The following is a 23,924-nucleotide window of genomic DNA, read 5'->3' as shown; positions in this document are numbered from 1 at the left end:
TACACAAATATCAGGAACAGAATTGGAGAAAGGCTCTGAAATGCGTCAGAAGAATTAGTGGTATAGATGCTGCCCCCTTTCTTGCCATTGAGCTATCCTGCAGGATCTCTGCCTCGGAGCTCTCCTAATTGTTTCTTTCAGTAGTGCACGCCTTGCCCAAGCTTTCATCTACATCTAACTAGATGACTCATAAGAGAGAAGCTGCAGGAGTTTTAAATCTCTTTATAGGAAAAGCAGCAGCGGAGGGGGAGGAAGAGGGGCAGTAGGAACTAATTTTCTTGTTTCCTCCCCCGTAACACCTACAGCATCCTGGCCATGCTGCCTTCCCAGGCAGGGGAGAACAGGCGAGCTGTCAGCTGTCCTCCTCCAGCGGCCTCGCCAGCCACTGCCAGCAGTGGGGGTACCTGACGCAGGGCAAGATTTTGGCCAGGTGGTGGTGAAGATTAATGAAACCCTGACTGTAACAATACAATGTGAAGTGGTGAGAGCAGCAAGCGAATCCTCAGCTGAGGGGCTGGCTAGGAGAGAGCAGCATCAACTAATCAATCCTGCATGGAGGATGCACACGCTGCTTGTTGGGGTGGAAACTGGAGGGAGACATCTGACACAGGGAGTGAGAACAGGAGCAAATGAACTAGCAATCAAGACAGCTGGGAAGTATAGGTGGGGGGGGGGGGTCCATAATCAAGCCACTTTAAACTTCTTGCAGGTTTACCTTTGTTCTGGATAGAGCTGGATTTTTTTTTTCCTCACCTCTCTCAGTTTTAATCCCTCTCTAACTAACCTGCTCCTGGTGTTTTCCACTGGAAGAGCACAGTGATACAACTGCACAGAGTGCAACATCTGTGTCTCAAGAAATGGTTATTCTGTCTTTCTGCTACTGCACTTGATGATGAAGTAAAGCCTATGTGGCCAGTAAAAGATGCTGGCAAGGATTTGTTCCGTTTATTCTGCATGCTGGGAGGGGGAAGACACTGTTTTGCAGAGGAAGTGGAAATGCCTGTCAAGAATAAGACAGAAGCATGCCCTCCTTCTGGAACACAGCTAAAAATAAGCGTGTGTGTGTGTGTTTTAGCTCATAATTCTCTGAATAACCATCATCCAGTGCTCTGTATATAATTTTCAGGTGTGCAAGCGTATATGTCCTAATGTAGGTAGATAAAAAGAGAACAGGAAGGTCCTTCACAGAACATACTGGGAAAATAACAGCTATTTCGTGGCGTGTTGATGCTAACGAGTTTTAATCGTTGCTGAGTAAAAAAAGCGATAGAGGTCGGTCCTCTTGTTTTTGCTCTTTTCCTATTAAATAAGACCGTAAACCGAGCAGAGACATACCTCATACTGATCCCCGGGACACAGACGAGCAAAGCCGGCCAGACCTGAGAATGAAAGAGGTGGGGACCGTGTTGAGAAGGGTCCCCGGGCCCCGGCCCCGGCCGGCAGCAGGGGGCAGCAGCGCCCCGCCGCAGCGCGCCCCAAAGACCTGCGGGCTTTTTTCTTTTTTCTTCCCCCCCCCCCCCAAACATCCTCCCTCCCCCCTTCCTAGTCTAATGCAGAAAACTCAGGTATTGCCATCCCCGCGCCTTCAAAAGCCAAGACCCCCCCGCAGATCTTGCTGGCTTAAAAACTTCTGCCCACAAACTCGTTGCTCTCTGGTTTCTTGCATCTCGAGGATTTGCGTTTTCCAGCTGTTCCCTACCAGCACAAGAGACAGAGGTCTCCTCTATATAACTTAAAAAAAAAAAAAAAAAGAGTTCTTGGCATCAGCTGGCTTTGGAGACTGTGCTTAACATCCTTCCTATCGTGGGGCGTAGGGCAGCTGATGATTAAGGCTTGCTGTTTAACGTTACTCGGGCTGAGTTACGAATTGCAACATGGACTCCTTTTCAGGACTCCGTAACAGAGACGCAGCAAGTGAGAGAGCCTCCTTCTCTCTGGTGTTTCCATACCATGCGCATTCCCATAGTATCTGAGTATCTTTCAAAAGAAAGTGCATTAAGAAACGTGGCTGGTATCGGTAATACACAATTTATCCCTTCAGTCTCCCCCCCTCCAGAGGGGAAAAGCAGCGCAGCAAAGCACTGGTTTGGGTATGTGTTTGCATGACTTTCGTAAAGGGAGAGGTGATGATCCTATCTCTATATTGGCAGCGTGCATATGAAACGGGAAGTTGGATGAGGCTTGCGACCACGCTGAGCTCCCAGGGAAGTTACCACCTCTTACCCTGTGAAGTCCTGCTATATCCCTCTCCTGGCCTTGCAAGCCGCTTTCCGACAGGATGCGGTTGATGGTTTTTCAGTGACCAAGTCCACATTCCCCGCAGGAGAATCCTTCCTTTCTCACAGACTCACAGATCTCTTCATTAGGTAACTATTGCATTTGTTTTGGTTAAAAAATTTACTTTGTTTACTTCAGCCACTTAGTCTTACTGCAGCCTTCATTATACTTCTCCAAGGGCTTTGCGCTGCCTTGTTCTCGTTCTGGCAGGGGCTCGCGGCAGCTGGCCACCGCGCTCCCAGCTTGCAGGGCTGTGTAATCTGTGCTCTTAGCAGTAACTAGGCTTGGCCTAGGTAAGCCTGAAACTGTGGCTGTAGTGTTGAAATGCTGGGGATGCGTACGAAGCGTGTGGCAGAGAAAGGAACTAAAACAAATTTTCCAGTGCCTTTGGGGCTTACTGTTTTTTATCATAAAATGCCTTGGCCAAATGTGTAGGTGTGTGAAGATCAACACAGGTGAGCTAAACCCTAGTGTTGGCTTTATTTATTGGACTGAATTAGTCCCACTAGTTGGGCTGCTGGATCTCCTGCATTCCAGTCATGGCCTGTCCCTGTGATCGGCCGATCCATTTCTTTAATCAGAAAACAGTGGTTTTTTCACTCATCCTGCAGCTTAGCAGAACAAAGAGGCCCTTGCTCAGAGCTCATATTACCAATTACTTTCTAATTTATTTACTGTTTATAAATAATTTAAACTTACTAGCACTCCACTGCTGCTTCTCGCTCCCTAGGCATCCTTTTATAAGGGAATTTGATCTCTGCTGGGACACCTCACTGAAAGTATCTGTGGAAAATAAAAGGCCCTTTCTTTGCCTGGTGGGTGGGGGGAAAGACGTGGATTAAAACCACGTGCACGCTGTCCTGAATCAAGGTCTGTGAGACGTGCCTGGCCTGACCAGCCATAGGTTTGGGCAAAGGGACACAGAGGAAGTGGTAGGGGAAGTGAATCTGGAAATGAGCTCTTGCAGCAGTAGGCCCTGGCTTAATCTCTTTAGCCTGATGAAGAGGAGGCTAAGCAGCGCCTTGATTACAGGGGTTATGTACTTCTGTAGGAAACAATTTCAGATAACTGAATGGCTCTTCATCTTTGCAGATTGGATGTATAGCAAGAGGCAATGTCATATTAGCATACCATATATATGTAATATCAATACCAGTCCATATCACAGCTTTGCAAAAGCAGCATCTGAGATTTGTAACGCGGAGGGCATGGGAGGTTGCTGCTGGGAGGTCAGTATAATTCATTAGGGGACAGCGTTGTAAGGCAGCAGTGCATTAGCCTTCTCCATTGGCAGGGCCATCTGGAGAGGTCGGGAGGTCCTGGGCCAGTCAGGTGACACCTACAACTCTGTTCCTGTGCAGGAAGCTGGATACCCTGGGCTTTTGTGCTTGTTCTGGGCTCAGTGTCGCAGAGACTGTGCTGTCAGTGCCGCGTGTTGGCATCACGTGCGTGGTAGGTCTGGCCCGCCTGGGAATGGGCAGGTGCCTCTTTCCAACCAGGGGCCTGCGCTCTTCTCCCCGAGACTAATGTCTTGCTCTACTTGCTTGAAACAGCTCGGCACTTTACCTTCTGCTGTTTCTGCACCCCAAATAGATTTGGGGTGCTGCCCTATATGTCATAATGGGATATACAGGTTCCACACAGGGATTTCTGTATTTCCCAGCTAGGTGTCCCCTGTTTAATTTCAATAGCTGATTAATACTGAACAATAATCTAAACCTGCTGGCAAGGTTGTTAACCTTATTTTGGAAAATGATTAGGATTTTTTTTTTTTTAACAGTATCAGTCATAAAAACACATTGTGGGCCCTTTACTTCCTGACAGCACTGTGTAGGTTGGCTTGCTTTCAGTGAAAATGACAGGATAGAAAATAAAAAATAACTTGCGCTGGAATGACTAGGAACGGATCAGCTTTTGGTAGAGGAGTAACTTGGATATCACCAGTAGGTCCTAAAGCTAGCTGGGTATGCTGCAGCATAACGTAAGAGGGAAGCTTGCTGCATGATCTGTAGTCTTAAGGTTAGAGCTGTTTTGTGGGCTTTAGCAGTCACAGTGGCTGGATTGAAGATTCCTAAGGAAAAATATCTAGATGGCAATCTTAAATGTCTTAATTAAAGAATACTTAATGACATGGCATTTCCCTTTAACTGTTATTTTCTAACTGGGGCTCCTTCGTGTTACAAAAACTTTATTTCGAAGTAGCTGTCCTCTGTTCTCTGCTTTTGCATGTGGAGGGCAGCATCTGGCTTCTCGAGGGCCCTTGAGCCCGGCTGGAGGATTTGGGCGTACAAAAGAGAAGACTTTTTATCCCTGTCATTTGTGATGCTGTGCCGTCCACTGCAACTTGTGCTGTTGCAAATTGAACATTGCACTGTGCTTACAAGAAGTAAGGAAACACTCCTGGGACATGGCCTGCCGCAATTTCCTTTCTGCGCTGTGTGGCCTCGTGTTTGCTTTAGCGTGCCCACGTGGCAGTTTTGCTGTCGGTCTTTGTGTAGAAATAGCTTAGTATAGAAATTCCTTTCTCTGTGAGGCCATCTTGTAACTTTGGTTTGCACCTATGCATCTTTGACTGCCTTTCCAGCAGCTAAGAGTGGGGGCTTTAAAACATGAGGTATTGTGCTGTGGCATGGAGTTAGGGGAGTGAGCTAGACTACTACAGCTGCTGTGCTCGGTTTCCCTATTATGGGATCAGGAAGTAGCTGTTTCAGCCTGCTCTAAGCTGGGCCCTATCTCATGTATTACAGTCACTGGACACAACGAATTCACGCCTCTGACAGGATCGATGGACGCAAAACCCTGTATGAGGTTTGTGAGCTCTAACAGTCCAGTATCTCTCTATATATTTTAATGAACCCTTATCAAGATTTCAAGTGAATAATTATGAATATAGAGTGCATGTATGTTTAGATCATGATTTTGTTATACAGAAGGATTTTCATGCCAATGATTGAAGAGGGTAATGGAATCAAAAAAAAATCCCACAGTCTTTTCTTTGAGACGTTTAGTCTTAAGGGGATAACAGCATTTACAATACCGAGGCAATCTTAGTGAATCCTTAAAAGTGTATCTACATCATTAAAGTAGGCTTCAGGTAAAACTGTTTCCATTGTATTCAGCCTCACCAAGCCCTCTGTTACAAACACAAGGAATAAAACTCAGAGATGAATTCCACTCCTGTCTAGGTGTTTAAATGGTAAACTACTCCCAGTTCTTTGTTTTTTTTGTTTTTTTTTTTTGTTTTTAACATTTGCTCAGAAATGATAATAGTCAGAACCAGCAAAAGTAAAGGACTTAAACAGCTGGTGTCAAATTGAGGAAGGATTTGGAACTTCACCTCCACAGGCATTGACATAATTTGCTAGTTATCTTCTTAAAGGGTTATAGAAATAGAGGCGAAAGGCACAACAGCCTTTGAAACTGAATTGCTTGGGCTATAGGGAGAAGTATTTGAGGGAGCCTAATTAGCCCATCTCCCTTCAAAATGAGAAGAATCATCTCAGAAAATCTCTCTGCACAGCTTCGACATTCCTAGATACATGATCTGTTCCACTGGGTGTAGGTGTAAGAGGGGGAAAAGCCAAACCTATCATAAGTACACCTAAAATTATCGTGCAAATGCTCTCAGTAACGTGCACAGAGAGGTTTATTCTTCACGCAGGAAGAAGGGAAAGGTGAAAAAGCGATTACCTTTCATCTTGATGCAAAACTCTCCCAATAGGTTTTCCAGCTCTGCTTCTATGGTACACATGTTCTGAGTTGGAAGAGAGAATACTGAGGTCAGACAAACCCTCTACTTTTTGTTTTTTAAGGTCTATTTGGAAAGAAAAGATTCCGTTATGCAGATAAAAGGTATTTTGGAGTAAAATCAATATGCCAGTCATCCTTGCTGTTTAGCTAGATCTGGCCCTAAAAATGGCAGCTAAGCTGTACCCGCTTGCACCAAAGCTGAATGTAACCCTGTGATCTTTTTCTGTTGCTCTGTAATCCTTGTCTTGGCAGAAGGAAGCTGTGGCCCTTGGGGAGTAACCTCCTCACTGTCCCAGTCCTCTCCAGCCAGGATATGTACCAGCAAGAACTCCTTGCGAAAGTGGTTCTCGGCATGTTTTTTGTCTGTCAAGAAACATGGACTACGTTAAGAAAAAGACTGTGGGAGATGGGTACTGGACCACCTCCAGTTCCTCCTTCAGGTCTAGAAAGGCTGTTGCAGCTTGTGTGCTGTGTTGTTTGCAATAGCATTAGACCCTTCTTAATCTACTTCCTGTTTAATAAAATAGATGTTGATCAGAGCAAGTAAAGCTGGAAAGGATGCAACAGATGTCTCTGCATACATGGATCCCAGCCAACCTGGCATCCTGAAATCTGCAGGGTGGGGAGGACTTGGTTGGAATATATGTGGGTTCAGGACATGTCTAAACTTCTATTCTTGTGCAGCAGCTCCAGGGTATAACCCCGGTCTTGTAGAACATAAACATTATTATTTCAAGGAGCTCCTGGGGCTGATGTCACTGTATTTGTCTGAAGAGGAAAAAGAAATAGTAATAGTTCTTCACTGATTTTTGTTCTTAATCCTCTTATCTGGATGGACTCAGTGGCAAAGTTTCTAAGGATTTCGAACAGTGAAAGAGCAAATGAAGGAGGACGTACCTCTGTGTACTCCTTGTAACTCCTGTTGATTTCTGTTAAACTCTCTCGAGCTGCTTTGCTGGCAGGAGACATTGCAAAGGCTTGCTTCATTTTGCTGGCACCATCACAGAGACGTCTTTGGATACAATAGGCTTCATAAAGCTCGTCCACCTAGTGGGGACAATGAGGGCATATTGGAAAAAGTTCAAAAGACCCCCAGCAAAATAAAACCAACAAATAAGGAAATCATTTGCATTGCGTGGAAACTAAGCAAAGCAACTGGCAAACTGTTAGGCCCATCAGAGGTGTGAGTAAAAAAACCTATGATACAGTTACAGTCTATGAAGCAGAAACATAACATAAAAATAACTTACACTGTAAAACTCTCATTACAGCAGCAATAGAGGCTGTCAGCAATTCACCTGTTTGCCTTTCATACCTTCAACCATTGGTACTCGCCCCCCAGCCCTAATGTGGGATATGTAGAATGGTACCAGCACAGCAGGACTGCAACAAGCTTCTAGGATACAGTGGTGTGGAAGAGCCTTTTCAAAGGCAATTGTGACGTCCACGCTGCCAAATGGGACTGTGGCCCATTTAACAGAGCCAGCAAAGTTTTCTGTGTCACTGACACCAAGCGCAAAAGGTTTCCTTTTTCCTTCTAAGCCTTGCACTGAATGTATAAATGTACTCTGGCTGAGTGGTTTGATGGGAATCCACAATGATACAGCTTCATTTGTATAAATGTATCTGTTACATACAGGAGATGTAGGGTTTCTAGTCTGGGTGAGGGGAGGGAAAGGAATAGAAGAAGCTGTCTCCTTATTTCTGTGTCTAACGTATCCTTGCTAAGAGAGGACAATATTTGCTTTTTTTATCTAGAATAACTTTTTTCCTTCGTCATCATCACTCTGTGCACTGTAGTGCTTGTTTTTTCAGTAGTGGATTTTCACAGTAGCGTTTCTGTGCATTGAAGCTTTCATCACCTTGGCTTCCTAAGTCATACCTTCCTTGGCTTTGTGTTGGTGCATAACAAATAAGGCTGATGTGACACTCCAGGTGTGTTCTCAATCTCCTCTTCCAAGGCTGCTTAATCTCTAACAAGGAAAGAGTGCTGTTGCTTATTTGTTTGCCATGGGATTGTTCTTCCTGATAGCTTCAAAGCATTAGGTGTGGGTGGTGGTGGTTGTTGTTGTTGTTTTTTAAACAAGGCTAACTTGGATTCCTAATGGTTGAAGTCATTGATTTGAGGGATCTCTAACCAAAACAGGAACGGCCTTGTTAGTGAAATAGCTCCACAAGGCGTAATGGAAGGACAGGTAGCATTTTGCCATTTCAAAGTTACAGAAAGAGCTTCTTGGAGTCTGCCATTTCTCTTGTAAGTCAATACCATTCCTCATGCTGAAGACAACTACTATAAATAGTTTTCTCTTGGTATTTACTTCTGCGACCAGGGTGGCGCCTTCCCCAGTGCCCGGTGCTCACGTTCTGCCCCTACATGTATGAGCACAGTTAGGACACTCCACTCTGCCCCAGTAAATAAATGCTGCCGATTACTGCACATCCTGTTTTCCCCACTTTGTTTCCTGTACAGGATGATGACAGGTACACAGCAGAAGGCATCACTGCAGCTGTGATTTGGCACAGTATTTTTTTTTTCTGCTGAAAGAGTCGTCTTCTCTCTCTGTCATTTGAAACAAAATTGTTTCTTTACTTGTACAGCCCCTTAGGGCTTTAGTGCAGTACAGCCCCACTCTTTTTGTATCTGTTGCTGTGGGTTACAGAAAATGAACTAACGTACTCGGCAAGCTTGAGTAATGCTGACCAGCGTTACCTCTTGCGTTTGGTGCTTTTCATTCCTATTATAAACACAGAAATCATTAGCTCTGAGCAGGATGGAGTGGGAAGGACTTGAATAGAAATGTTCTTTAAGCAATAATTTTGCCATTCATGCTGCCAGCACGAAAGAAGGTGGTTTGGGGGAGAAAATTTCAACCTTTTGCTTGATGATTTTTCTTCAGTTCCAAGAGTAAGAGAACACCAAAATTAAAGGGTTTGGATGGGTTGTCATAACTGGAACACTGCAAGCTGCATGAGCGCTTTTTGAATGACTCTCAGAAGACATTTCATCCATCAAAGATAATTCATTCTTTTGTCAGAAAGACTCAGATTAGTTACTCAGAAAAGTAACTAATCACTACCAGATATGTTTATAACTAAGAGAATACATGCCGTGGATTTTGTCCAACTCTAAAATGTATTAGTATAAATCCCAGGCACCTCTACTGAATCTGGTGGACCGATTACCAATGTAATCAAGTGGATGTGGACCCCAAATCATATAGCAAAACTGTTAGCAGTGAAAGCCAGGAATACTTCCAATCTAACAGTGATGTATAGCAGAGATAATTGCTGAATTAAATTACTTTCAGATGTAACACTCTTTCTACCTATAGTTTAAAAATAAACATGCTATGAGGTAGATCTTTCCCAGCAAGTATTTGACCCTATGTTCTCTGTACACCTAAAAGCATGTGGGAGTGTCCCAGGGCATGGAGAACTGCTGGACCTCAGAGACTGCAGTCCATTTTCAAAGCCTTTCTTTGTCTCTATCCACCAGGCTATTACAGGAAAAATACTGAATCTGGGAGAGGCTTAGTCGAGGAGATCTCCCTGGAGTGGAGGGGTAGCAGTAGGCCAAGGGTTTATTTTCCTAATAACATAAGAGCAGATGCAGAAGAAAGATGATAGGACCGTTCATTACCTTGCTAATGTGGAACTCCAGCCTTCTCATATATCTCTCAACCGCTTTGATTTGCTGAAGAAAACAAAGAGGTGGAGGGTGAGGCACATTTAAATAAATCATTAAGACATCTCCACATGAGCTGTTTTCACATCTTCAGGTCCCCATGAGTCTTGATTCATTGCCCATGAATCTAGAATCGGCTCTTCCACCTTACTACAATTAATCTACTGTTGAAACCAGAGCTCACTGACATCTTTATCCAATATATTCTTAAACAAATAAAAAAATGCTTTCTAACACAGTTGGCGTAGCCTTCTTAGATAGAAATTCCCCAGATTGTTTTTTTTTTCCAAATTAGGAGGGGGAAAAAAAAGGAATCTGAGCATTTTTAGGTCAAAATGCAGTATTTTCAGTACTATGAAAACCTGTATTAAAATTTATCAGGTTTTGCATTTCAAAATCCATTTTTTCCTTAGTAAACTGTTTTTTTTTTTTAAATCAACATGCCGAACTTGTTTTTGTATTCAAAAACAGACTTGTTCAGAAAACATTTTGAAAGCTTTTCTTTTGTTTTATCCAAGATTTCCTGTGGAAGAAAAATATTTTCAATTTTTCAGCTTGTTCTTCCCCCAAACTGGCAAGAGCAGGGATGAACCAGGATGGCACAGACCAGAGCTACCCTGAGGGCAGCTGCTCACAAGCTCACCTCCAGCTCAATTCACTCCATTACTGAGCTGGTCCCTCTCCCCTCTGTGAACGTCTAGATTATAAAGCACTGACCAGCCCAGATACAGAGCGAGGCCATTCCTCCCTGAACTCCTTCCAACATCCTCCTTGGGCCTTCGGAGGTATGTAACCCAACAGAAAAAGCTGCTTCTTGAGCTCTTGACTCATCCATTCAGGCTTGCTCCAGCTCCTGCAGCCGTCCACCCCCTTGGAGCTCTCTGGGCCAAGTTGCACAAACTCATTTAACAGCTGGCAGAAGTAGAAGGTCTTGCTCCTCCTCTGCTGCCCCTGCTCCTCCAGCACGGATCAGCCTCCTGCTTTGTGCCCTTGGTCGTGCCAGTTTAATTCAATAAACTTGAGGAAAAAACCATCTGTGGTGCAGGATGGGCTTAGGTTAGTTTTCTGCTGGGTCGGTGAGCAGGACTGGCTTGTGGAAGAGCCTGGCAGGTCCCAGAGCTGGTGTGAGGTAAGCAGCAGGGAATTAACCCCTGAGAAGGGGAGTAAGGCTTCTTCCTTCTGGCAGCATTTAGTTTGGTGCAAGTCGTCAGGCAACTTCTCCCTAGATGGTATTGGCCTGATTAACAGACCAGGTTCAGAGAGTGTTTCTTATGCCAGCTACATACACCCTGCAGGTATTAATATTTCCTTGTAAAAAGGATGCCAAAGATGGTAACGTACCTTATCTAAATCGTACAGGACTCCCTGCAACAGAGAAGATTAAGCTGTGATTAATTTTCCAACATAACAGCGTTAGAGCAGCGTTAGAGCACTGTGAGATAGTAACTTTTAAGTGAACGGAAATCGAAAACAGTATCATGGCTGGAGACCATGCAGCTAAACAGAAAGAGCTGCATCTATACATACTCCCTGTACCCCTCTCCCACCCATGGCTGCTGCAGGACCTGTGCAAAGTTACCGTATAATTAAGAGTATAACACGTACCAGGCGTGAATTTCTTTTCATGTCTTTCAGCTGTGTAGTCAACTTATCCAGCTCTGTCTGGTGAACTTCCAGATACTCGCTGTAAACACAAACCAGAAAGAGACTTGGGAACTCTGTGGCACATAACCGAGCCGGTTGCTGACCACTGGGAAAGAAAATCTGTGCAACAAATGGCTTTCCTCACTGGATGTACTTTCAACGAAAACTCATTTACATTGATCTGTCCTAAAAACAGCTGCCTGCTGCCTTTCAGACAATAAATAGGAGCCACTTCTTTAGCTGTGTGTAACAGCTCAGTGTTTCCCTTACACTGAACAACCAGTTTCAAGAAAGCTAATCTCCTCCTTAGTTTATGGGCTGGTGCCTTCCCATCGCTGTTCTTGTATCCAGCTGGTAAAAGCCCTGCTGTCTTCTAGGATGTTATCTTATATGTGATATGTATGACCCTCTGATAGGACTCAAGGAAATTCAGAGAAAAATCTAAGGCTGAAATCCTGGCCATTAGGAGATTTGCTATCAATTTGAGCAGAATCAGGATTTCTCCCCCTCCCCAATTCCTGTTTTCCATACAAATATTTCAGATGGTAAGTTTTACAATCCAGGCTCCAAGAGGTGTATTTTCCTCTCCTGCAATAAAGGATCCCTGCTCTGGTGATATGTTGCTTTAGGCTCTAAAATGTCAAAGAAGGCTTAAATCAACCAGCATGATAAAGGCTCTTACTCCAGGCCATTCTTTAAGGCTCGGTAGACTTCTTCCATCCTTTTAGGCTGGGGCTCTTTGGGTGTGGTGCTGTTCTTATGGCCCAAATTATGCATTTTCTTCACCTTTGCTTGGGGCTTCTTGAGTGCAGAGGAATTTTCAATAAAAGAGTTGCACCTGCAAAATGAACATTAAAGAGGATGAAACCCCTATAAATCGGAACAATCTCAAAGGAGCGTAGCTTAAGGAAATCTTCCTGATGTTATCTCTGCTGGCAGAAAAGTATCTGCTTATGTGCCTGCCTGTTTAAAGGCCCGCATTTGTTTACAGGTTAAGAGGTCTGAGCAATCTGGGACGCACGCTATCAGCTTTTGATGTGCCAGCTGCCTTGCCGAGATACGAATGCTGGTCTGGAAATGCCGGCTTAAGTCTGAGGCTCATCAGACATCTCTGTTATACCATGTCTGTCCTGTCTCTCGTTGCTCGGCCACAACAGTAAAAGGGCAGAGCTACAGCCGGGCGCTAAAAGCAAAGGGGAGCCCAATTAATCCAAAGTGTAAAGACTGGGGGTGCTTCTAAGAGGGACGGTGGCTTGGCTAAGTGTTTGCACAGAGGACAGCGCTGTGCATTGATGGTATCGGGCACGGGTCTCGGGTAGCTCTGTATGGCAAACGAGTAGTTTTGCTGTGTATGAGGGACTCTTGTTACTCTCCAGTGAGCTGTCGCTGACTTGAGCTGAAGATGGAGAGGTGAGCCTTTGCTTGCTGTTATGGCTTGATTGCTAACTGGTGATCTGCCATTTAGAGAGTGTAAACAAGTTAAAACTAATTATAATTAGCCTGTGTGTGGTTGGGGGGGGGGGGGGAAGGGGGAATCAGGAACTGGTTGAATCGGCAAGCATCCAATTCAAAGCCCCCAGTCCTGCCCGGCCAAAGGAAGGGGCAACGAAAGGCCCCCCGCAGCCAACCTCTGCTGCGTTACCAGCCGGGCCTTCGGGCAGCCTCACCGAGCAAGCCCAGTTGCTTTGAATTCACATCAGCGGGGCAAGGAGCAAGCTGTCTTTTAGGTAGCTCTGACCATAAGCTGGGGATGGTGGGAAGTGTGTCATGTTTCTGCACATTTCGCATGTTGAGAAGATCACTGCACAAGTTAGTAAAATAAAGTAATCCTCTGAAATTTTCTCACAAGTCTGAGGCATGGGAGGAAGCCCTGCACTGAGGGGTGGGGAAGAAGGCAAATAGGCTCTTGGTGGTTAAGACACAGGGTCACAGCTTCTTTATACAAACAGCAAAGAGATTTTAGCCTACAGCATTGTTTTTCTGCAAGTCAGAAGGAAGATACTCTTTACTTCCCTCTTTTCCACCTCCACCCTCTAAACTCCAGGGCTCCTTTAGCACCTGATTCAGAAATTCCCCTTAAAGAGCATGGTACTTGCCTGGAGCGTCTTTCTTGGAGACCGCTGAAGCCAGCAAAGGATTGGCTCCTAATAATCCCATTAGGACCTCCTGGAGAGAATGAATGTGATCCTATTGACATGATTTCCGGCAGCCTGGAGGATATTCCTGGAAAACAATAGGAAGAAGGTCAGCGACAATGGTGAGCAAGAGGCAAGCTTTAAGGCAGAGCCTGCCCACTATTGATCAGCGATGCTGGAGGAGAGCTGCCTCCCACAAGGTGAAGGGAGCCAGGGAGCGACCAAGCCTTTATGTATAGGACTCTATACTTTTGCTTTAGCTCGATTGCTCTGTTTTCAGAGCAAACAACAAGAGCCTCTGCAAAGGAGTTTCCATTTTCATGGAAAAGAGCAGAGATATCTGGAGCCTTGTCAGCTAATTTGTTTGTGTTACTAGGTTGTCCTGCCTCAAAGATAAAACGTTCCTATTTTCACTTCTGACTTAGTCCCAGGGTTTGTTATGCCCAGACAGCTGAAAATGCTGGAGACAAAAACAGGGTCAGTACATGGGACTAAAACGAGATGCTTTGGTGTGCAAATCCCAACAGTGTCCCCAGTTTGTGCCTTACCCCCAGCCCCAGTGGCCCCATCTGCTACATTAGAGGCCAGGGTGTCCTGGAGATTATTCCAAGGGTGTGGAGAGCTCTGAAGGGGTGCTCATCATCACTGTGAAATGTTATTATAAGAAAATAATAATGAGGGTTTGTTCAGTATGAATCAAGTCCTACAGCTCCCCTCCGATCCTTCCTCGCGTTCCTGGTGGCTATTTCTCCCTTGCTGTGGAGAAGGAAGGTGATGTGGGTGTGCGCGCAGCAAAGGTGCGCTGGGATGCCGAGCGGATGCTCTCCGCAATGGCAAGAGTTGGGTAAATAAGTCCCAGGCACCAAGTGCTCTGCGTTTCACGTGTTCGAGGCAGCCCTCAGCACCCTGGGAGGAAGCACTTGGTATATGTGTTCATTTTCAACACCCAGCTCAACATTTGCAGTGAAATAAGGTGGAGACTTCCATTCACCGCCTAGGAGGCAGGGATCCCCGCAAGGAAAGAGCAAACAAGTGCCACCTATCACAGCAGATCTAACAGCTTGCTGCTGCCAAAAGGGGAGAAGGGGATGTCTCCCTCTTCCTCCTTGCCCTGTTGCTTTCCTGATCCCGACACTGCAGTTCACTGAACTCAGCAGCCAACCAAGCAGGTTTCTCTGCTGCATCGGATTTCTGCTGCATTGGTGAGTTGAATTGCCTTACCAAGCTGTTTGATGAGTTTCAAGGCCAGCTCAACGCAGGCAATAGGAAAACGAGTTGGAAGGGAGCTGGGAGAGGAGAGGGCACCGTTCCTGTGGTGTTGGCGAGTGACCTTTTCTCCTGGCTCCCGCCTGTCCCTTGGGACTGCAGTGGTGCCGGCTGCACGTGTCCCCCCCCACCCACATCCTTCCCCCGTGGTGCCAGCACAGCTGTTAACGTGGTCACGTTGTGAACTGGACTGAGGAACGAGGTCAACTTAAAAGGAATTCGACAAAAAATGAAACGAGATTTTTATTTTGAAAAGCTGGACCCAGCCTGCCCCGTCACCCTCAGTTCATTTTGCTCCTTCCAGTTGTGCTGAGAGAGGAGTTTGTTGCAGGGACAGGAGTAAGTAGCGAGGACTGGAGTTGCCTGCAGCGCATTGAACTGCTGTTTATGAAACCACTGCCTAAAGGACTGCGCTGGCGAGAGTTTAAGCCGTCCTCTCATCCCCGCAGATAAGGAATGACTATGTGCACCCATAAAGGAGCAACGTGGGGTGTAAAGCTATGCTCTTCACAAGTCCTCACAACCCAATGCATTTATTAAAAACAAGCACCAGAGCTAAATGGTGCCTCCATTGCAGACGCTCACTGGGAAAAGCAAATACATAGGGAAATGTCATGCACAGTCCAGTTACGTTTGATTTGTAAAGCGAAGCTGGGCAAATACTCTTTGAGATGGCATTAGGCATGATGGCAAGCTAGTGCTTCTCTTTGGAGAGGATTCTGTTGCTCAAGAGGAGCTGCTTTGTCAGAAATTTTTTTTTTTATAAGAGCTTTCCTAAAAATATTTCTTCTAGTCCCAGAATTGTCAACGCTATTAATAACGTGAAGTTTTCTCTATTACACAATCAAAAGAGCATTGATCTTCATGTTTCAAAAGTGAGAACTCGATGAGGCCTTATGTAGCTAGACAGCCCTCACTGATATGATCTCGGCTTTATGACTGCTCCGAATTTTCTTCTCTGCTGTAACTACTAAGTAGCTGTGATCTATTCAGAGAGTCTTGAAAAGCTCTGTTTGAGTGAACCTTATGCCCCTTTTATCTGAACATACAGAGCTACCTAACTTTCTCTTAAAATAGACTAAACTACTTCTTGTAATGCATAATTTGTCCCACGAATGCTCAGTATAGACCTGCTAGTTACTGAGCTCATTGCAGCTCATTAATCAGACCTTAGCTGTGTGCCAGGCCTACATGTGAACAGGCACATTAAGGATGTTTCAGCATAGGACTGTTACATTTGCAGTGCTCTGTGTCAGGTCCTTCCCTCAGGCTCAAAGGCTATGTTTGTACCAGTAAATTAAACGTTACCAGGGAACATTCCCGGGCACTGGAATTTGACTGTAAAGCTGTTAACATGCTCCCTGTCATTGTATTGGCTGTGCCAACTAAAACTTTCTTGAATAATTCCCAGGCATGTTTTGGGGATTAGCATGGGCCAAAGGCTATTCCAATAAGCAGTATGGATGTGGTCAGACCCTCTTCAGAGGGTAAGAGGGTTTCATAGCAGAAGGCTGTTCCAGTCTGGCTGGCCTCAAGACTGGAGAACAGACCCAGGCATGATTAATTTACTGGTACAGAAGTAGCCCAAGGGTACGGCTCCACAGCCGTTTCAGTAGATATGAACCCAGCTGCCATGGACCTACTCTTGTCCTGCTCCTGGCCAGTGCTTTCCACCCCCTCCTCTGTCCTGGCAACAGCACTGTTACCTGCTGAGCTGCTACAAGCTCATCCAGCAGTAGCTGTAAACAAACCTAGCTTTAAAAAAAAAAAAATGTTTTCAGCCAGATCTACTCCCTTAACCGGCTCTCCATGCTGCTGCATGAGCTGGCCCAAGCATGGGGCAGAAACTCATGGCGAGGAGAGAAGGGGGACGGGAAGAGAGTGGGAGCAACCGCAACGTTGAAGCAGAGACGCTGGTACGCAAACAGAACAAAACCCTGCTCCGCTCCCACTCCTCTGGCCCATGGAGATCTCCATGTAGGCACAGAAGGAACTGCAGCGAGCACGTGTTTTTGGTTAATTTACACTGGGATAAACATACTCCAGCCACAGCTGGAGATACTTGAGTCTTATGTCAATGAAAGCCTAAATTTGGCCCCACGTTCACCTCCGGTTTCCGAAGGCTCTCACCGCTCCCTCTGCATGGCTGAGCTGTTCTGCTCAGGCTTACTGATGCCTGGCCATCGGCAGAAGCTACTTTGCAGCTTCCAGGGTTAAACTTGCACCTTTATACACAATGCAACATCCACACACACTCTTACAGTCAAACAGCTCAAACCCAGCTGAGAGACAGCTCGCCAGGGACCAACTGGAAACCATCTGATTCTTGTACCCCAGGGTTCTGCACACCCAGTCCTCTTTGTTTTTATGAGTAACTTTAAAACAGTTAGGCTGCGTGCTGCATGCTCCAATTTGTATACAAAGATTTGCATTAAAAGTTGGGTCTAGAAAGCCAACAAGCAGAAAATCATTTGTAAGTGTTCAGCACTTGCCTCATGTGACAGGACGATTAGCGCATCCTCCCCCCCCCCCCCCCCAGCATCTAGAGACGTGCGAAGGTAGAAGCTAAACAGCACTGACAGTCACAGGAGGTTTAACCGCACAAATATCAGTCGTTTCTCCGAAAATAAGTGGAATAGAAACAAACTTGAAGCTGGATGCTAGTCGTGATGACTTTGGCTATAATAACATAGTTACTTCAGATTCAAAACTCTTGTCAAAATGCTAACATCATCCACAAGATGAATATTAATGTGAATGAAACATGAGAGCGAATATTGGTCTGAACAGCATCTTCATGTCCATGCGTGCATGTCTGCACACACACTGGAAGTGCTTAGGCTTTTTTGCCTTTGGGGAAACTTAAAAATTTAGTAATTTTGAAAAGGGTATTTACTGGTTTAATTTTTTTTTTTCCTCAAATGATCAGGTGGTCTTACATTGCTTTAGTGGTTAGCACTTTCATCACAATACCAAAAGGAAGTGTGGAAGAAGTGTAATTGAAATGCAGACTGAAGACCTGCCTAGAGCTACTTTTGCTTTGTTTTTGCATAAAATGGTCAGAAGTCAGAGCCTAGGTAGGCTTGGCCTTTATATAATTTTTGCGATTACTATATGTGTTTAATTTCTTCCTTCTATCACTGTTTTCTTCAGTACAGTAGTTAGCTGAGTGTCAGGAATGACAAGACCACACAGTTCTGTTCATTTGCTTTTCAGTCTCTCATGTTAGAGGTTGACTCTCTGGCACAAACACAATCCGTACTTAAACTTGTATTGCCAACATCTCAAATATTTCTAACTGACCTCACAAAACTGCCCAGAATCTTTCCAGCAGCAGCCACATAGCCCAGATTCATACAGGCAGCATTTCAATGGATTATTTATGACACCTACATTTAGCAAGTATGCTTTGGGTGATGAGTATTCATCACAGTGTTATAAAATACTTTGTAAAGAGAGGCTTATTTTCCCTGCCTATTAAACCATTCATAGCTCTCTGGGCTACTGGCAATACTTTGACTAAATAAATCTAGCTCTGAGTTTAATAGTACAGTTGTATGCTAATTTAATGCACATAATATATATAGTTGCTAGTTTAATTTCTGCATTCTCAGCCCACAAGCATTTGCTCAGATCTCTTACTGGCTTGACTGGTATCCCTATAAGTGAATACTGACTGGAAGCCAATATTAAGGGGACTTTGGTGGTACTTTGTCCTGACCAGGTTTCAAAGTTTGCATTTAGTAGCTACCTGATATAATGCCACTATCTTCTAGATAGGATGTGCATTTTGCTATCAATATACAGCACATTGTGCATCTAAAATGGTATTAAATGCTTTTGAGACTCTAGTTCTAGCTCAGCGGTGGATCCAACTAATATGCTTACATTTTTAAACATATATAGCTGAGGCATCTCTGAAGTTTGGTTAAAAAACCCACCAATCTGCTCACTACTATAAATATGCACAGTGCATGAGCATAACTAATATAATTAGTATTGCTTGTGCTAACTGCATGGCAGCTGAATGATTAGCCCATCAGCATAGTCTAGGGATAAGGTGAAACCGTATTCAGTATTCTTTTTCTGTCCCATCCACTGACAGCTTATAGTAGGAAATGGCAGATAATTGACAATGCCTCTGTCCCTGGGGAAATAAAAGCCCCAGCTCTTCCCATCTCTCCTTTCATTCTGGAAACTGAGGGAAACAGCTGAGTCTAAGCTAATTAGAGGGGTAGGGATTCGAGAATACATCACTTCCACAGGACTGCCCTCTTTCAATCGCCCTTGGAATGGACTTCCATCTCCCACAATGTCAAAATATTTGATTATCAGTGTGGACTTCAATCCAAGCTAATAGAAAGGAAATTTGGTCAGAAACAGTTTTGCTAAATCCAGACTGATTTTGGTCGGTCCCTTTTTGTTTGCTTTTTGCATGTGAGCAAAGGAGACCATATATTGCCTGTGAGCCCAGGAGACGCTGTTTTTTGCTCACCTGCTTCGTGGGGGGAATTGTTTTTGCTATGGATGTGCTAGCAAGCGTATAAACCTGCAAATAAACCTACCAGTGGTGGTGGTTCCCTTGATTTCTCCTGCTCTCTACAAAAAAGCAGTTACAGTTATGGCTTTGGGTGCAAGGTTTGTTGTCCTGTGTCAGGGAGGGCGCCACTGAGGGTGCATGGAAGAGAGGGTTTGGGGACCCTTTCGGTGCAATGTCTAATACTTGGTTAAATGGAAATGTGGGGATAGGACTTGATGACTATAGAGATACTAGATAATCCTGTGTTCCTATCTATTGTTTTGTGTGTGATGTGGCTCAGCCTGGATCCGAGAAGATGCAGTTTCTATAGTGAGGTGTTTTATATGTCGTTCCTAGTGCCAGTCTGAGGCCTGCGTGCTGCTGTCCATGGAGACCTGGTGATAAACGTTTAGGTTATGATAAGCAGAGGGGGTCCACTAAACTGACGTGAGTGGATTGCTACAGAAGTCAACTGGCTCTATCTTGCATACTAGGAACTTTCCTTAACTAAATACCTGACAATAGGATGTGTCTAACAGATGAATTGATATCTTCTTGAATAATGAAAGACAAGAATATGCTCATCTCTCATTTATGTCAGGGTTTATGTTCTGCTTATCAGACTAGCTAGGCAGCTTACAAAGTCAAAAACTTTCTGTTGCAATAAAATCCTGCGTAGGAATGTGCATCTCCAAAAGAATATATCCGACAAGGGAAGAAACAGATTACCTTCTAGAAGTCATAGCCTTCTCCCAGGTAGCATTCTTTCTGTGTTGCACTAATGTATTCAAAGACCACAATTCAATTCCAAACTTATTCAGCGTGCAATCAGCTGGTGTCTGCTGCATTTGTAGTCTAAAATCTAGTCATTTTTAATACTAATTTTCCAACTTAACTTCCTGGCTTAATTGAATCACACGGGCAATATGAGGCCACTATGGCCAGTAGCCCAAACAATCAACTGGGATTTATGGTTTCCATATACGCTAGACTCCTAGAAGGCATAGATGTACGCATCTTGGGTGATAATTTAGACATTATTGCAGATTTTTTTTTTAAATATAAATTTGACAATAATATATGGGTAAGAGTAGACAGAAGCATTATAAATCTTTCTCAGGAATTTTAACACTTTAGGACAAAAACCCTTATGCATTAGTGCACAGGCTTCTAATTCCTGGGTTTCGCAGGAAGATTTTGCAGGACAGGCTCTCCCAGAAGTGTCTGTGGAAGGGTGTCTTCTTTCGATCATTGGATTACATTAATTACAACTTTCATGGCACATTTTATGCTCCTACTGATTGGGTTGCTACTTCCTTGTGCAGGGTAACATTTGCCAGAGTTATACAGACATGTGAGCTCCATCTGAAGAACTACTCTCAGTTGCCAGAACAAAATCATTTGCATTTGTTCCACCAAAGACCAAGGCTATGAGATATTCCTACATAGCAGCATATGGCTTTACCGACAAGCACGCTTCCCAAGCCTATATCAGCCAGTGGAAGGCCAGCAGATCTGTAAGCTTCGAATGTTAATTTTAGCCTACAGAAGAACAGCTATGTGAGCTTATCAGCAGTATTGCATGGAGAAGGAACTACAGCTCCTTCCCCTTCAAATGGGAGATGTGAGGAGCAGCCAGGTCACGGTTAGGTGGGCATCAAAGTAGCTGATGGCCACTTATTCCTGTCCCAGTACAAGGAGGCAAACTTCTCTGCCATCTCTTGCACCAGCAGGAATCTTAGTTTAAACTATCATCAGCTCCTCACCCACAGCCTGAACTTCTGCAGGGATGGACGGATGGCTGTTTGCCCCCGGGGAACTCCAAGCCTCGCTTCTCGCTCCACGGACGCTAGTAGTGGTCAGCACGATCTGTCTGAAGGCTAGCGTGCCGTTCTCAGCTTTATCTGCGTTAATGATGTTTGCAGTGATATTTCAATACATTTCATTTGGGTGGATTCAATTTTTACAATACACACACCCCAAAAAAAAGCTTATGGACTTGAGCAGAGCTAGGAGAGATACAAAGCAAATTACATAACTGAGGGTTTCACTTTCTCATACAGAAAACCTTGTGAGTGATGGCAAGGCACCATTGCATATTTCTAACAAATGAGAATGTTAGTTTGGGGTACTTCAGAACCAAATTTTAGCTTTTGTTTCAAATAATATTTTTCCTGAGACTTAATGCTAATAGAAAGACTTGTACTTTACTGTTTTGTTTCTATAAGTACATTTTTTGTGTTGTATGTAAGGGCGTTTCAACCCAAATGCTGCAGTATTTGCTAGCTCATCACTAGATACTCTGAGTAGAAACACAAGTTGTCTGCCATCCAGAAGAGCTCATGCTGTTTGTTCTGCTCCTCCTACCCAAGCTGGATAAAGTACATAAACCAAAAAGCAATAATGGTAATAAGAAGAAAGCTAACAATCCAGGTCAACAGCAAAACGGTAAAGGAATCTGTAGATGTAAATATATAGGACCTGGCACTTGCTCCCAAAGTAATACAACTCCGTAACTTCAATAAGCATCAATCTTTTCTTTTACATCAGCCAAATTCAATGTTGGGATTTAATAATTTTCTTTTATTTTTACTGTAAAACATGCCTTTGGTTCTAACTCCCGTTGCCTCACTAACGCACAAGCATGACTGATGGCCGCTAAGGCAAAAGGAGCGCTCTTGCTATGTTACACCATTATTCGTTTTCTTCCTGCCCGTGCTGTAGCTACTCTTGAGCAGTGGGCTCAATACATGCCCCGTTTCTGTGGCTTGGGGTCGCAAACTGCCCTTTCCTTCGTTTAACTTCCCCTCAGCAAAATACCTACAGCAGCGGTTCCTTGACCTTATTTCCAGCACACACTGACAACATAAGGAGAAATGCAAATGAGTTATTTTGCGGTAATAAACCCAAGGAAAACAAATTTGATGCTAAATGGCTCCCACACATGACAGATGGGTTCATAGTAGCTGACCTCATTTTTTAGTTTCAACATTTGTTTCACATGGGCAGCTGGAGCGATTGTGAGCATGAAATACACTCCGTGTTGTTAGAGCTGTTCTCTTACAGCAGTATAAATATACAGGAATCGTATTCAATCGGTATCAGTGTAGATAGCAAAATTTGGTCTGTAACAGTCTGTATGAGTGTAACTGAGAGAGCAGAATGTGGCCATCTAATTAGATGTGGTGTTCATTCATTTAAAGCAAACCCTGGTATGCAGAATTATCTTTGATTAGAAGTCAACTCCAATTCTATTCAGCATTGATTATTCTTTATATCAGTTAAATAATTAATTACAAACAGCCCCCCTCACCATTCAAGTGCCAGCAAACAATATAAAGAGAAAGCATTTCTGAAAATCAGCTGAAAATCATTATCTTATACTTTAAATCCACCTTTCTTTGAATGTGTAACAGTGGTTCAGTCCCTGTGACCTGTGCATGTAATGAACCATACTGTCATTTCAGCAGGGTTGTGCGGAAGTAAATGTAGATTTCGTGCTACTGTGCTCTCTACCCCTGTATTAGGAGATAAACTAGAAGGAGCGGTCTTGCAAGAAATAATAAAACTAGCAGGATGCGAAATGGACCGTGGGAGTTAGTAGCAGCCTGGCTACTTCTCTTTACTCTTTCACCATATGCAGATAAACACTCTACAGTCGCCCAAATGTGTTAGATGGGATTTCACAGCATAGATCATTAAAAAAAAAACCAACCGTTTTCCTCAAAATATTTCTGTTCTGCACTTCTGCAAGCATTAACAGCGACAGGTGCTCTAGTAAAGGATGAGTGGTGCTGCTGCTGTCCCTTACTGGTCACAACTGGGCTAAGTCAGCCCTGATGTAAATAGATGCAACTCCTGTGGGAGCCAGTATGCGACAGTCATGGTGATGCTGTGCAGGGCTTAAAGTTGTATGGCAAGTGTAAGCAGTGGCGCAGCCTAACTGAGACTGCGTATGATCAATGAACATAAAACCTCCCCTCTGGCAGCAGAGAAGAGCAATGGTCCAGCACAGTGTTTAACATAAAATCCTCCTCAGGAGTGCTGCTTTCTCTTATGACTTTGCACCACTATTTCTTCTGTTTAGGAGCCTCATTTAAGGCAGGTGGCAGCAGCCCGGACGAGGACAGCAAGCTGGGGCTGCCTCTTTGCGCGTGCGAGAAAGTAAACACATCAAGCTCTGCAGGACAGCTGAGGTACCTAGCGTGCCGCTCTAGAGATTATGCTTTGCTCCGGCCAAGGCAGAAAAAACGTAGCTCTACTTGGTATCCACCCCAGGTATGCTCTAATGTAAGCACGAGTGAGATAAATTAAACAAATGAAACAGGCTTTTCAACCCTGAAAGGCCCATAAAATATCATTGTTGTCAAAGCCTTTCAGTCACTAATGAGATGCAAATGCTTTGCTGCTCCTCTTTAAATATGGGGGATTAGGGTGACTTAAAATGCCTCGGATGTTTATATAATAATTCTGTTTCATGGGGTGTCTTAATAGCGCACTATTTGTTAATATGTTGTTGAAGATACATTGCCACATGTTTTAGGACAGACCATTGCATTTAAAGCTGGACGTTCTTGTCCCAGATATGAGCACTGCAGCATTGCATTTATTTAGTTTAATCTTTTCAACGCTTCACAAATGTGTCCAC

The 23,924-nt window shown here is 44.2% G+C and overlaps 1 protein-coding gene across 2 annotated transcripts in view; it reads right to left on the bottom strand.

Annotated features, from left to right (window-relative positions):
* The window catches only part of RIPOR2 (RHO family interacting cell polarization regulator 2), a 73,041-nt gene that overhangs the window by 24,114 nt on the left and 25,003 nt on the right, over positions 1-23,924 (bottom strand). For both annotated transcript variants that reach the window (XM_009688725.2, XM_009688723.2), the window contains exons 2-9: positions 13,453-13,579; positions 12,039-12,194; positions 11,318-11,396; positions 11,054-11,077; positions 9,668-9,721; positions 6,925-7,074; positions 5,968-6,031; positions 1,336-1,379 (exon numbers count right to left, since the gene is read on the bottom strand). In XM_009688725.2, coding sequence (XP_009687020.2) covers positions 1,336-1,379; positions 5,968-6,031; positions 6,925-7,074; positions 9,668-9,721; positions 11,054-11,077; positions 11,318-11,396; positions 12,039-12,194; positions 13,453-13,579 — 698 coding nt within the window. The remainder of the gene's footprint in view (positions 1-1,335; positions 1,380-5,967; positions 6,032-6,924; positions 7,075-9,667; positions 9,722-11,053; positions 11,078-11,317; positions 11,397-12,038; positions 12,195-13,452; positions 13,580-23,924) is intronic.

Source organism: Struthio camelus, chromosome 2 (assembly GCF_040807025.1).
Source record: "Struthio camelus isolate bStrCam1 chromosome 2, bStrCam1.hap1, whole genome shotgun sequence".
In the NCBI taxonomy this organism is placed as follows: Eukaryota; Metazoa; Chordata; class Aves; order Struthioniformes; family Struthionidae; genus Struthio; species Struthio camelus.
Note: the sequence above shows the minus strand (reverse complement) of the source record. Positions and strands in the feature narration are given on the sequence as shown.